Raw genomic sequence first — 12,621 nt, 5'->3', positions numbered from 1 at the left:
CTTTGCCCCACGTGACGCACAGCCCGTCTCACGTGGCGAGGGCGCGCTCTTAAAGGGCCCGCGGGGGACGATGCTGGCAGCAGCGCTGCCGCGGGCCCTGGGCCGCCTGTCCGCCCGGCGCTACCCCGCGGGGCTCCGGCCACCCCGGGCCGCCTGGCGCGGCGGGGCCCGCGGAGAGGAGGGCAGCGGCAGGGCGGGGTTTGAGCGGCGGCGGTGGGCCCGGCCGGCCGGAGGTGCCCTGGGCTTCCTAGGAGGTGAGGCGGGCCGGGGGCTGCGGGCCGCGGTGGTGTGTGGCCGGGTGGCGCTCACCTTCCCCCCGCAGCCTTCTCCCTCTTCCCCAGGGACGCGGAGGAGGACGGCGAGGACGCCATTATCCTCCTGCTGAAGAGAGCCAAGGTGAGGCGCCGTGCCCTGCAGGGCCGCGGGCATGGCGGGGGTTAGCTCAGCGGGGCCCCGGCCCGTGAGCTGCCCCTCGGCTTTCTCCTGTGTCTCCGCAGCTCAGCGCCATGAAGGGTGAGCTGGGGGAGGCTGAGAAGCTTCTGCACGAAGCCTTGCGGCTGTCGCACCAGTCGGATAACAGGAAAGCCATTATCTACACCTACAGCATGGTGAGGCTCGGGGGGCCGGAGGGGCCACCCCATGTCGTGTCTAGTTCACGTTAAAAGGTGCTCTGGGACTCTGAGTTCCCTTCGGGGTGTATTGCTGGGGCTGTGGTGGAGCTGTAGGTAGAAGGAAAAGCAGTTGTGTTGAGCAAGGCAAGTCCCTGCAGTCTTTGTGGAGCTTCAGCACTCTCCGTCTCTTCCAGATGGCAAACGTGGCCTTCATGCAGGGACAGCTGGATAATGTGAGTAACTCTGGTTTTCCTCTGAATTCTGAGGCTGACATCTTGTGCAGGGGCTGAGAGTTGTGAGACAGAGGCCTCCCAGTAAAAAGCAGAGCGATCTGCTTTGGAACTGCAGTCCTGTGGAGCATGTTCTGCTAAGAAGGATGCTTTTGCAGTTAGTCTCTGAGCTCCAGGATGGTGCTGAAGGGAAGGAATACTTCTTACTGTCAAATGCCACTGTCAAATGTTTAGATGGCTGTCCCAGGACGAACCTGGGAAAGCCCTGACGGCACAAAGATGTGATAAACTCATGGCTGATGTAGCAATCCTAAAGTAAAAACTGAAGGGACCTGCTAGTTGTTACTATGTTGGGCTCTGGTTAGCTTTTCACTTCTAATTTTGATGTACAATGTAAATGCCACAAACTGTAGGACAGGTTTCTCCCAGTAGCCTGCCTTTGTAAAGGGTAGAGATCTTTTAAGTGCCATTATTCCCCAGTGTTCTCTTCAAAATTCTCATTTCAGGCAGAAAAGCTCTACAAAGCAAGTATGAGCTATTTGCTTGCAGGGGACACAAAGGAGGTATGTTCTTCTCATAAAGGCTTTCAGCTGGAAGTATTAACAGTGGTGCATGTCTCTTTGGTCTATTTCTTGTGCTGTAATACCTCCTACTGGAAATTGGCAATACTAGCTATGAGCTTGCTGGCTTCTCAGAAACTTCCTTTAAGGGATGGTAGCATTGGAGTGAACAGGATGGGGATTTTTAAGCCCTAAACTTGTTCTCTGACAAAGTAATGTTTCTACTGGGGAGATGCAAAAAGAATAACAGTTGCATTGTGTGTCCTCCTGGCAGGATGACAATGCAATCCTTGAGATGTCCCTCAAGCTGGCCAGTATCTATGCTGCTCAGAAACAGTGAGTTCCTTGCTAAAGGCATCTTTTGCTTTCATCTCAGCTTCACAGTGGCAGTGGTATCAGAGAATAGAGTGCCTGAGGAAGCTTTGATGTGGCAAGATGCCATCAGCATAAAGGTTCCCACAGGCATGGTATTTGCCTACTCACAGTCATGTAGCAGGGTTTGCTGCAGATTACTGTTAGGACCTGCTCAGCTTAGGGCAGAAGTAGCCATAGAGACATCACTTAAAAGCCTTCTTTGCTGTGAGGTGTGGATTTGAAGTGGTTGGTAACTTGTAGCTTCATTTTTCAGTGGAGCATTGGCATGGTTTGTCTTAGCTGGCCTTGTCTGGGGGGAGGAGGGGCCCTCTCCACCGCTTGGATCTCTTTGCCCAGTGGTCAAGAGAAGGGTCCAGGCTGTGGAAGTGAGCACAGAGGGCAAAAAGGGTCCTGTGAAAGCAAAAAGTTGTCTTGCAGGCCCTCTAGAATGAGGAGTTGAAGGTGTTCACATTTGTCCCTTCAGGGGTGCAAGGAGCTTTGCTTTGCTCAGTTGTTGCACTTTGCAGGCACAAATTAGCCCTGGCTGGATATGAGTTCTGCATCCTCACCTTAGAGGAGAAGATTGCCAAGCAGAAGGACTTGCCTGAGGATGTGTTACCAGGTGGGACTGCCTTGTCTGCCAAAGGCTTCTCTTTATCTTTTCTCCATTTCTCTGTCTTTGATGTGGCTTTCCCTGTATTGCACCATCTTCACGTCAGTCCATTGTCTTCACACTGCGTGAGTTTCTTGCTCTTGTAGGACGGAGACTCATGCTTGATCTCGTAGAAGTGATCTCTTCCACTCCTCTCTATTTGCAGCTGAAGAAAAGGCCAACACCCGTCTCTTGCTTGGGATGAGCCTAGACTCTTATGCTCGCTATCTCCTAAACATTAACCAGCTCCCAGCGGCCCAAAAAATGTATGAGAAGGCTCTGCAGCTATCAAAAGATGTTCAGGGAGAGACTCATCCACAGGTGACTTGTATAGTGGACTACTAGGGAAAGAATGGCTAAGCTCCTAGGGAATGAGGCAGCCTTAAAAGCAGTTTTGCTGGTATCAAGCATACACAGCACTAAACTGGGCTCTGCTTTCTTGCCAGGAAGAATGAGCATGCAGCATGTTAATACAGAAATACAAGACACTGAAAGCTCCTCTGGGAAATACTGTTTTTACTAGTGTGGTGGGGTTATGAATGTGGTGCCTGTGATGCTCCAGACTTCTACACAGGTCTTGCCCTGAGGTTTCCTTTTCTGTCCTGGTGCAGACTGTGGTCCTGATGAGCGACTTGGCAACTGTACTGGATGCTCAGGGGCATCATGATGAGGCGTATTCCTATGTGAAGAGGGCAGCAGAGCTGGCAAAGGAGACTCAACATCCCGAGGAGCACATGGTGCTGAACAACCTTGCAGCAATTCTGATGCACAAAGGTAGGTAGATAAATGTCTGGCTTCTGTCACTGTGCTTGTGCTGACTGCAGACACCTGTATTGTAGGATCAAAGTATAGTGTTGGTTTTGTGTTGCTATTTGTAGTTTAAGCAGTAGATCTGCTGACTCTGTGTAGCAATCTGTGTGGTGTTCATATGGAATTCAGCTGTTGAAGGATCCTGCCCAGGATAAACGCAGTGCTGGTGCATCTGACTCAAAAGGTTGCCAAGGGATCTTGTTTCCCTTGTCCTATATGTGCAGTAACTGGCTCCAGAGGAACAGAAGACATGCTGGAGACTTGTTTCTATGAAATCTTCATGCTGAAGCAGCACCATCATCATTGCTGCTGTCTTGCTCTCATAATTGCCACCAGTGCTGGGTGTTTTATGAACCTATCTAGTTCTTGATGTGTTCCAGTAGTCCTTGCTTGTCCTTTGCATATGGTCAGCTTCAGGAGGAGACTCTGAGAATGCCTCTTTTTCCTCTTGCTACAGAGGACTTTCTGCAAGCAAGACAAGTGTACAAAGAAGCTCTCAAGCAGGCACAACAGAAGGGAGATGCTGCTTCTGTTCAGCATATCCAGGAAGAACTAGCTGAGCTGGCTAAGAGGAGAAAAGGCTCCAAGTAAGTTTGGCCAGAGAGTCCAACCTTGAGGTGGCCAACAGCAGCAAGGGCTGGTCAGTACAAGCAGCCTTGGTGCGATTCTCCAGGGGAACAGCAAGGAGTTTAAGGACTGTGTAACAAGAAGGGCTGCTATTACCTAACGACTTAGCCCAAAATAAAGTTGTGAAATCTTAACTGGGTAGATATGTGGTGTACTCTATGGTTAGTGAGCTACCATGCTAGTGATTTAACTTGGTCTGGACTGCCAGCAAAGCACAAATCTAGCCAGGCATTAATACTGGCACTTAGAGTATTTATTTGCTACTCCAGACTGATCACAGAGGTATTCAGTTTCAAAACATGGCTGTACTAAAGTGAAGTCATGAAAAAGAACAGGTAGGAATTGCCTCGCTCTACATGCTGGCTGCCACAGCAGGGTGTGCTTGTGTCAGTGCTGCAATTCAGTGTGTATTAAGTAGAGCATTTCCCAGGCTATACCTGCACTATGACAGAGCTGTACCTCCATGTCCTTTTCAAGGATGTTGCCTGAAGATCAAGTGTTTTTCTTCAAAGCATTTAGCATCCAAAGATAGAACATGTACTCTGTGAGGAGGGGTGAGACTATGTTACCAAGCAGAGCTGTTGTCAGAAATGAATCACTCTGCCGCCTTACCCCAGTCAAGAGCACAGCGAGTGCCAAAGCTGTCCTCCTCTCTTGGGTAGGTCAGTGCTAGAATGCTGAGGCTCCTGGTGGAAAAGGTGGTGTGTACAAACCATCAGGTCTGTAAACTACATGTGACTCCAGAATGAACAGCCTGCTCGTACAACAGAGTGTTTCAGTTCTGCAGGGAAGCCTAATGTTAAAGGAGAATTAAACCAGAAGATATCAAATCTGTACTTAGCTAGGATGGAATAGAACTAATTCTGTCACTAGCCATGCATTATTTTAACCTCTCATTTGTAAGAACTTCAGCTGGTTGGTACAACCCTTAATGTTAATTGCATTATCATTAGTTTACTTACAGTAGCATTAGTGGCTTCAGCTCTGTTTAACTTTGAGCTAAGAGGCAGCACGCAGGTTTTCTAGAGCAGATGTTCACTGAAGCTGGAAGAATAAGTCACATGTACAGCTTTGTTCTCAGCAAGCTAGGAAGTAAAAATACAGCTGTTACAGGCATGCTTATACTAACAGACAGGCTCTGACACAGTACAACCAATGTTCTTCAAAGTTCTGGGTTCTGTTTTTGAAATGGCAGACCTTAGCCACTCCAGCAGTGTTAACTGGGAACCCTGCAGCACTCCCTGAGGGAAGTGTTTTGCCTGTTCTCAGAGCTTGATGCTGCGAAACAAGAGGGAGACACAGGAAAAGCAAATGGAGAACTGATCCCCTTTATTGATTGGTCTGAATCCAGAAGTCACTGTCTACTGAAGACATTGTGTGGGAAAAAAAAAAAAAGTTGTTTTATGATGCATGGGTTTTTCAAGTCTTAAATGATTTCATATCAGAATCACGAAACATATCAAGATGAAGCATTGTGAAAGCGCTGATCAGAAATCAGTTAAAAATTTGTAGTAAACTACACTTTGTAAACATGACTTACAAACACCTTCCTGTTTGAAACAGGGCAGATGTAATTCCATACTTGAAGATTACTGGAATTGTGGTAAACCCTAACTTAGGCTCTGGAGAGGTTTTTACACTGGAGAAGTTAGAACTTGGATAACAAACAAAAAAGCAGCAACATTTTATGTGCAAATGCCACTCAAGCTGTAGCTTAGGAGAAAGTGACTATCCTACTTTGGGAATCTTGCTGCTGCAGCAGCAATAACATGAAGCTTTGCAATGAACATGCTATACTTACAGTTAGCAAAGACATTTGTCTGTACATGCCTCTTTCACATTGTATTTGTTACACTAGGAAAGTGAGAACAAGTGAGTTTTAGAATGGAACTGAACTCTCCACTCCAAATTTAGATCTACAAAAAGGGCAGAACAACTCGTTTTCCAGTATATGTTGCTGTGGGAACAAAAAAAGTTAAGAGCACAGGTCTACAGACAAGATGAAAACTTCACTATGTTAAGCTAGAAGCGTAAAGGATGGGAGGGTGAGCAAAGTCTTTCTTAGAGAAAGACTGGAAGGAGATTTAAGATTGCCAACTGATCTATTCTGATGCAGTTTAAACAAAGTAGCAAAATAATTCTGTATTTGCAACACAGCGTCAAGTTTCCAAATGAGTTCCTTTGGATCTTTTTCTTTCCCACATTTGGGGTAAAAAGGCTTTCCTCTCAAGTACTCGAAGTGAGTTTGTATTGATAAGTAGTTCTTCCTGTTTGTAACTGGACCTTACAGTCCTCCTGGAAGATGTAGAGCTTCCGTACAACATGTCACAAATACAGGGTTAAATTAGAAATATTTTGACTGGAAAATAACTTCGAGGCAAGGACTCTGTTCATGGATGAGATGCAAAAGCAGTTTGGAATCTGACAGACGGTGCCACCCCCCAGCTCAGTGCTATCATCTGTAAATCAGTCCTTCTACCCCAGAAGATTTCAATTCACTTCCTGAGGTCAGTGCAGCAAAAAATAAGATGCTTTTGAAGATGGATGTCAGGACACCCTATGGTATCACTGACCAGATGTATGTATACATGAGCTATAAGCATATCATAGCAGGCATTGCTAGATGAGTGATTAAGGAGACTCTCCTAGTACCATATACAATTTAAAAATCACCCTAACAAGTATTGCACACTTTAGGAGTTAAGCCAAGCATTTGTAAGGACTTCCACCAAAAGCTTGCTTACAGGGCCAGGGATTGGGATGCAGACTTTAAAATAATTATTACATAAAGATTTTAAAATCAGGCTGGAGGAAGGTAAAAATCACAGTACCTATTTCAAACCGGTTGTAACAGAAGCCAAGTAGTTGACTCATATGTTGCTCACTTATTCTATAAAAGCATTTTGTTTTATTTAAACTTGGGATGTGGAGGTTTTTCTTCTTAAAGGATTTATCAACCCACCCAGAGCCTCTGTTCAGATAAGCCATTTGCTGTGGTTAAATGTGACAGTAAAATTTAGTAGCCTGTCTTGACTGCATACAATGCAGAAACAGAAAACACTTAAGATAGGCTTTTGGGGCACAGTTAAAATTCCCAGTGTGCAGAAGTGAGGTATGCCTCCAGAAGCTGTTTTTGCTTTTTTTATATCCTTTTAAAAATGAACCATAACATACCCATGCAATAATAGTTCTGCAGTGTTGCTAAATAAAACCGACTGCACCAAAAAATTTACAATGTGGCAGAATTTAAAATTCAAAGAAATATATCATCTTATTCCAGCGAACTGGGCTATGGTAATGTACAGAATTCATTAAGGGGTCAGTCTTAATAATCAACATTTTCACAAGAGCTTGATCACCACTGAGAAAGTGTGTCTAGGGAAAAAAAAAAATGATATAAAAGCACAATGCCTGCAAGAAGTGGCCCGGCAATAACTGGGCAATGATGCTAGGCTGGTTGGGAGGCTAGGTTATGGTTAGGCTAGGCTGGGAGGGAGGCTAGGGTTATGAAGAGTACTCTACACTGGAGAAAATGCCTAAAAAACAAAACAAAAAAAATTACAAAATGACCCCCAAAGTTTAGGCAATGATTTGAACATAAGTACACCAGATACTATAGCAAGGGAAAAAACACTGCAAAAAGTACTCTCTATTTACAGAAGAATGATTTAAAGACATTACGGTTTTCTTTACAAATAGATGTAGAACAGGAATAGTCCACATTTTTTAAAAACTCTTTACATATTTATCTTTAGTAAGTCAACCTTCTTGTTAACAATCCTCCAACACACAGCCTGTGCAGAAGGCATTTAACGGACTCTCCATCAATTCTTCATTGTGTGGCCCTTGCTCTCTTGGAAAGTCTCTATGGGCCCAAGTCAAAAATAGATTTCTTTTTTTGACCCGCAAATAAAAAACAAAAAGAATCTGCATAGTTCAGTCATCACTGTCAGACAGAGTCTCATATTGTGCTGAAAGCAGTGGTGCAGGCTCTCGCTCCCATATCCTGTTCTGTTGGTGAGTGGTTGCTTGGCTCATGGACGGTGGGGCACACGCAATGGAAGTTGGCGGTGTACTGCTGAGCATCCTCATTGTCAACGGGTTGTAAGGAAACTGTGTTGAACCTGAATAAAAGAGAGTTTCTCCGAGTCAAAACCATGAGCTCTTCCAAGAGACCCATATCTGAAAGATAGGCTGGGTTTGGTTGTGACAACTAGCAGAAAATCTGTTATTTCTGAAATTCCTCATATGCTGTAAACTCCTGACCAATGCAGAAAAGTCATATGTAACACTGGTACAAGCATCACATCTGGTGTGTTACGTTTGAAAGAAACCCATTTCATTTCTCACCTGTTGATGAAGGCCTATCTTCCCAGGCCCACACTGGAGTCTGCCTGTGGTAGTCCCCTTCTGAATGTACAGATGAGACAGAAGAAGGTCTTTCGGTTCCCAAATAGCCCTGTCCAGGAATTGGAGACTTTGACTTCCTATTATTCGACTTGCTGATGAGCTTCTGCTTGCCCCCTCCTGGAAACAGAAAGGACACGCTTTACAAAGATGTTACACTGCTATTTAGCCTCTGTGTTTGTTTCTATAAATGACTGTGTACCAGCAAACAGGAGTTTCACACTGGTGCCTTTTGGAATGCTGATTTACCTCAATTAGTGACTTAGTCTTCTGACACAGTATTGCTAGAAAATCCCTATTCTTACTATAATGAAGTTATATTCCCATGTTTAGGAAGCGAGATGTTGTCAGTTCAAGCTGGCACATGTTCCTTATAGGTAAACATCAAACCACTGAGAAACTTCAGTTATCTAATACATCCTGTTATATCTTCCCTATTTCATTAGTGTTGTCATTCTCCAAGAAATACTGGCTAATGCTCCTGAAGTTCCCAGCACTATTTTGAAAGCCAGGACCACTAAAGGGAATGGAAACACCATCTCTATTCTTTCCAGAGGAAAACCACTGATTTTCAATGACATCAAGTTTACTCAAACCCTTAATTTTTATTTTAAGACTATGAAATATTTAGGAGTTGCAATAACCCACCTGAATTTGGTGATGGGTTGGCTTCTTCCCTACGCGTCTCGTTACTTGCTGATACTGCAGCACTGGAACTGCCGGGTACTACCGCAATAGATTGTGTCATTACAACTCCATGCTCCTCGCTCTTGTCATCAAAGTTTCCCATCAATGCTTTCCTAATAATGTCTTCCAGACCCAGATTACTGGCAGGATCTGCAAAGGAATGACCCCTAGAACTGACTGCACCTGGGAGATAAAAGAAAACATACAGGGAAAGGTGGGAGGGGAGGCAAAAAACGTATCTCGGAGAAATTACAATGGGATTTGGGAAAAGGTTTGAGAGAGAGGCAGAAAGGTGGGGGGAAAAAAGAATTTTTTAAGCGCAAAGCGACATACTCCAAAGCAGCTCACAGTGGCTACAAGTTAGGCATGCCAGCGAACACTGAGGAGCTATGTCAGTAGTACCACTGAATGTCAGAATCCTTGCAAGAGGGTGTATCTTACTGTTTTGTTGGTTGGGTTTGGGTTTTTTTTACATAGCAGAGGAAGCTGAGCATGCTGATTGTGATAGCATATTAAGTAAAATCGGCAGCTATGATTCAGTTGTAAGACAAAAGACCAGAAGAATGCTTCTCTCATTAGTAATTCATACTAATTTGGCTTATGAATTGTGATATGTGGCAAGTATTTATTGCAAAAACTTCTTTTCCATCTAAATTAATGGAGATCAGTACTTTCTCCATTTAGAAGACAGAAGCACTGTACCAAAAGGGGCAGTGACTGTCCAAAATCACGTAAAGTCAATCTGTGCTACAAGTCAAGATTCAGATACAGCAGCTCTTCTCTCCCACCTTTCCATTCAATTCTCTGCCTCACTTTCCTCTTTAATACAGTATAAGTATAGGTTATATTTAATTTTTTCATCTCATAGAAAGTTGAGGGGGTTTATTATGTATTCATCACAGGACAAAACAAAAATCAGGAAGTATTTTAAATACCCCAGTTTATAAAGTAAATTGCATTTGATAAAATAAGCTCAACTATACTATATTTAAATTCTTTTTAAGTGAGAGGCAGAAAATTAACCAATTTCTCTGTGTAAGATTTGCAGAGCATACAGAAATCAATCACTCCTGCTTAAGTTCCCATTTAAATATTTTCTGAAGCCTCCTTTGGTCATTTTTCTTTTTCTTACAATACAGGAAACAAGTTTTCATGTAGGATATTACCTTTTAAATTTTCATTGTCTTCCTCATTTAATGGACTCCCCAAAGCATATAAATGAAAGACATGACATGGATTTACCTTTTCTGAACCGTACGTTGGTTTTTCTTTACTGAAAGACTTACCTGAGGTAGTGACTGCTGGCAAATTAAATATTTCAGTCCCTGGCTGAGCAGTTGCTGCAATTCAAACACAACATTTCATTGAGTTTCTCAGTACTGATGATCACTATAAGTAATTGTTTCTAGTCCTAATGCACAACGTGTAATTACTTTTGAACTATTTTCAATGTTCACTTTTTCTTTCTCAGTCTTCTAGGATGAATGTACATCTATGTCTTCTCAGGAAAATGATCTATACCAGGGTAAAAGTATGATCATGGCTGTTAATTAAGGAAGTAAATTTGTGAAATTTCACAATCTAAATGCTTTAAAATGCAAAGCTGCATTTGATCGCTAAATATGAATTTTAAACACTACCTGTATGATGACCAATTTGAGAATAAAGTTTTTAAACTGTAACACTGAATTCAATACAGAAATGAAAAGTCTGCTGGCAGCAATGGAAAGTGTGCTTGTGTGCCAAACATGCACATCAAGCTTTCGACAGAGCAAAATCTATTGTGCGCACAATGAGGATCAGTACTGCAACCCTTACTGACACAGCTTGTTTCTCAGAATGAGATTCATTTGTTGCTCAGTGCAAGAGCATGTACTTTCAAATAAACAGTCTCTATTAGGTACTGGGTTCACAAACAGCTTTAATTCTCACTACTGATAATTTTGATACAAAGTGCTGTTAAGGTGTCTAAGAGAAAAACCAAAATACAGTTCTAGTATCATATTCCACCATGTCAGAATCTGTTACTGAAACTGTATTAAAATGGGTCTTTTTAACAGCCATAATCATAAAGGTCAAGAAAACACAAAGCATTCCATTTCAAGACACCTTTCCAAAAAGGAAAACGTGTAATAGCTAAGGGTGATATAAAGCAAACTACAGACACAAAGTTACCTAGAATAATGTCAGGTTTTAACAATTCTTTTGTTAATTATGCGGTTTTTTCCATGGTTTTCAGAAACCATTTCCATCTCTTGAATTAAGTGTTAAAAAGCTTTACTGTGACAAGTCCTACATCCACCAGAATTAAAAAAAAAAAAGGGGAGGGGAAATCTAACACAATATTCCAGTTCTTTAGTCATAAATTATTATATACTTGTTCTTTATTCATAGATGTGTACTCATCCATGTGTTATTTGAAACATTTAGGTTGGGACATTGTCGTGGGGACAGACATCTATGGACAGCAGTCACATAAAGCTTAAGCTGGAAAAGTTCAGGGAAAAGGCAAGTCCTGCATACCCATGTCAGAGTCACCTCCACCAGATGAGTTCAGCTTTCGAAATATCTCCTGTTTCTTGGATTTTACCATTGGTGAAGTGTTCTCAAGTTTGGTGAAAAACGAAGGCAGGTAGCTTATACTACCTGGAGAGCGAGAGTCAGTCCTGCCAAGACCAACATGTGTCAAAGAGAGAGAACGTTTTCCAAGACGTACATTTCAATCTTTCCAAAAGCACTCAGGCAGAAACCACCAACATTCACATGAACTTTAAGACTCTTTCCTCAGCCTGTTTTCTGGGGACTAGGCAAGTCTAATGACTCTCCAAAAAACTTCTGCTTTATCCAGGTAACAGAAAAAGTGATCATGTCATTCTTTGTGCATGGAGAGGGGTACAGAGATGATGTTCTTAGAAGTTACCTCCGGGGTGCCTACTTCTGCCTTGCAACCTGCACACCGGCTGAAGTTTGCACTGCGAATCGATAGGTGAAGAAATGTTTAAGCTAGAAGCCCAAATACTCATCCTAGCTGCTCCTATTTACAATCTTCTCACTCTTTTCCCCAGTATGCCACTAAAAAGACTTACTGCTTTTAAAGTCTACTCATCCACCCTGTCACAGATGGTCCAAGCAAATAAGCTATTTCAGGCATTCTTAGAAACCAGGTAAACCAACCTTATGCACTGGAATTTGGCTCAAGAGCTGGCAGTTAGCCACTCTTGCTCTATGGCACAAATTCAGACTGGGATCCACGTTCTGTATTTCATACCTCTTACCAATTTTACATTCACAGTGGCTGGCACACTTTCTGCACATTATTTCTGTCACAGCGTAAAAAAATGGCTGAAGTAAATGTCAAACCAACTTTATCTTCAGATCTTAAAATATGCAAAGTTTAGGCTGTTTATAAAGATGATAAAAGCAGTAGCATTCCAACTACAGAATTTTAAGGAGAAAAACGCCCTAAAAACCCAAGCTAAAGCATGAAGAAATTCAGGTGAAAAATCTAAGCTAATACCAGCGTCCTGAATGACTTGCACTGTTTTGAAAAGTGGATAAAAATGATCAACTGTATGTTCACTTCTAACAGTTGAGTTTATTTAAGCAGCGGTAATCCAGCAAATCAGCTTTAAAACCCCCACCCCATAAAAGTGCAATCTTCTCTGCCATGTTCCTGAAAATCC

At 42.9% G+C, this 12,621-nt stretch overlaps 2 protein-coding genes across 9 annotated transcripts in view; one reads left to right on the top strand and one right to left on the bottom strand.

Annotated features, from left to right (window-relative positions):
- Positions 1 to 57: 57 nt before the first annotated feature.
- TTC19 (tetratricopeptide repeat domain 19) lies at positions 58 to 3,981 on the top strand. Of its 2 annotated transcripts, none has more exons than XM_030472640.1 (10): positions 58 to 254; positions 323 to 396; positions 498 to 608; positions 806 to 844; positions 1,348 to 1,404; positions 1,676 to 1,737; positions 2,283 to 2,377; positions 2,574 to 2,728; positions 3,019 to 3,181; positions 3,675 to 3,978. In XM_030472640.1, exons 1-10 carry the CDS (start codon positions 71 to 73, stop codon positions 3,806 to 3,808), a joined length of 1,074 nt encoding a protein of 357 aa, XP_030328500.1. In that variant the 5' UTR covers positions 58 to 70; the 3' UTR covers positions 3,809 to 3,978. The 2 variants fall into 2 exon arrangements, with proteins under 2 accessions (XP_030328500.1, XP_030328499.1); XM_030472639.2 differs by having other exon boundaries at positions 61 to 254; positions 477 to 608; positions 3,675 to 3,981.
- A 1,175-nt stretch (positions 3,982 to 5,156) lies between these two features.
- NCOR1 (nuclear receptor corepressor 1) overlaps positions 5,157 to 12,621 on the bottom strand; it is a 67,313-nt gene continuing 59,848 nt past the window's right edge. For 6 of the 7 annotated variants that reach the window (XM_030472630.1, XM_030472629.1, XM_030472634.1 and 3 more), the window contains 5 exons: positions 11,462 to 11,604; positions 10,225 to 10,278; positions 8,900 to 9,121; positions 8,195 to 8,371; positions 5,157 to 7,968 (listed from right to left, as the gene is read on the bottom strand). In XM_030472630.1, coding sequence (XP_030328490.1) covers positions 7,781 to 7,968; positions 8,195 to 8,371; positions 8,900 to 9,121; positions 10,225 to 10,278; positions 11,462 to 11,604 — 784 coding nt within the window. In that variant the 3' untranslated portion in view covers positions 5,157 to 7,780. The remainder of the gene's footprint in view (positions 7,969 to 8,194; positions 8,372 to 8,899; positions 9,122 to 10,224; positions 10,279 to 11,461; positions 11,605 to 12,621) is intronic. The other variant, XM_030472633.1, reaches the window with a different exon arrangement.

This window comes from Strigops habroptila, assembly GCF_004027225.2.
Source record: "Strigops habroptila isolate Jane chromosome 13 unlocalized genomic scaffold, bStrHab1.2.pri S16, whole genome shotgun sequence".
NCBI lineage: Eukaryota > Metazoa > Chordata > Aves > Psittaciformes > Psittacidae > Strigops > Strigops habroptila.
Note: the sequence above shows the minus strand (reverse complement) of the source record. Positions and strands in the feature narration are given on the sequence as shown.

Coding starts and splice junctions, on each gene's coding strand:
- TTC19 (XM_030472639.2), top strand. CDS start 71: ATGCTGGCAGCAGCGCTGCCGCGGGCCCTGGGCCGCCTGTCCGCCCGG. Junction 845..1,347: donor TGCAGGGACAGCTGGATAAT/GTGAGTAACTCT, acceptor TTCTCATTTCAG/GCAGAAAAGCTCTACAAAGC. Junction 1,738..2,282: donor ATCTATGCTGCTCAGAAACA/GTGAGTTCCTTG, acceptor TGCACTTTGCAG/GCACAAATTAGCCCTGGCTG.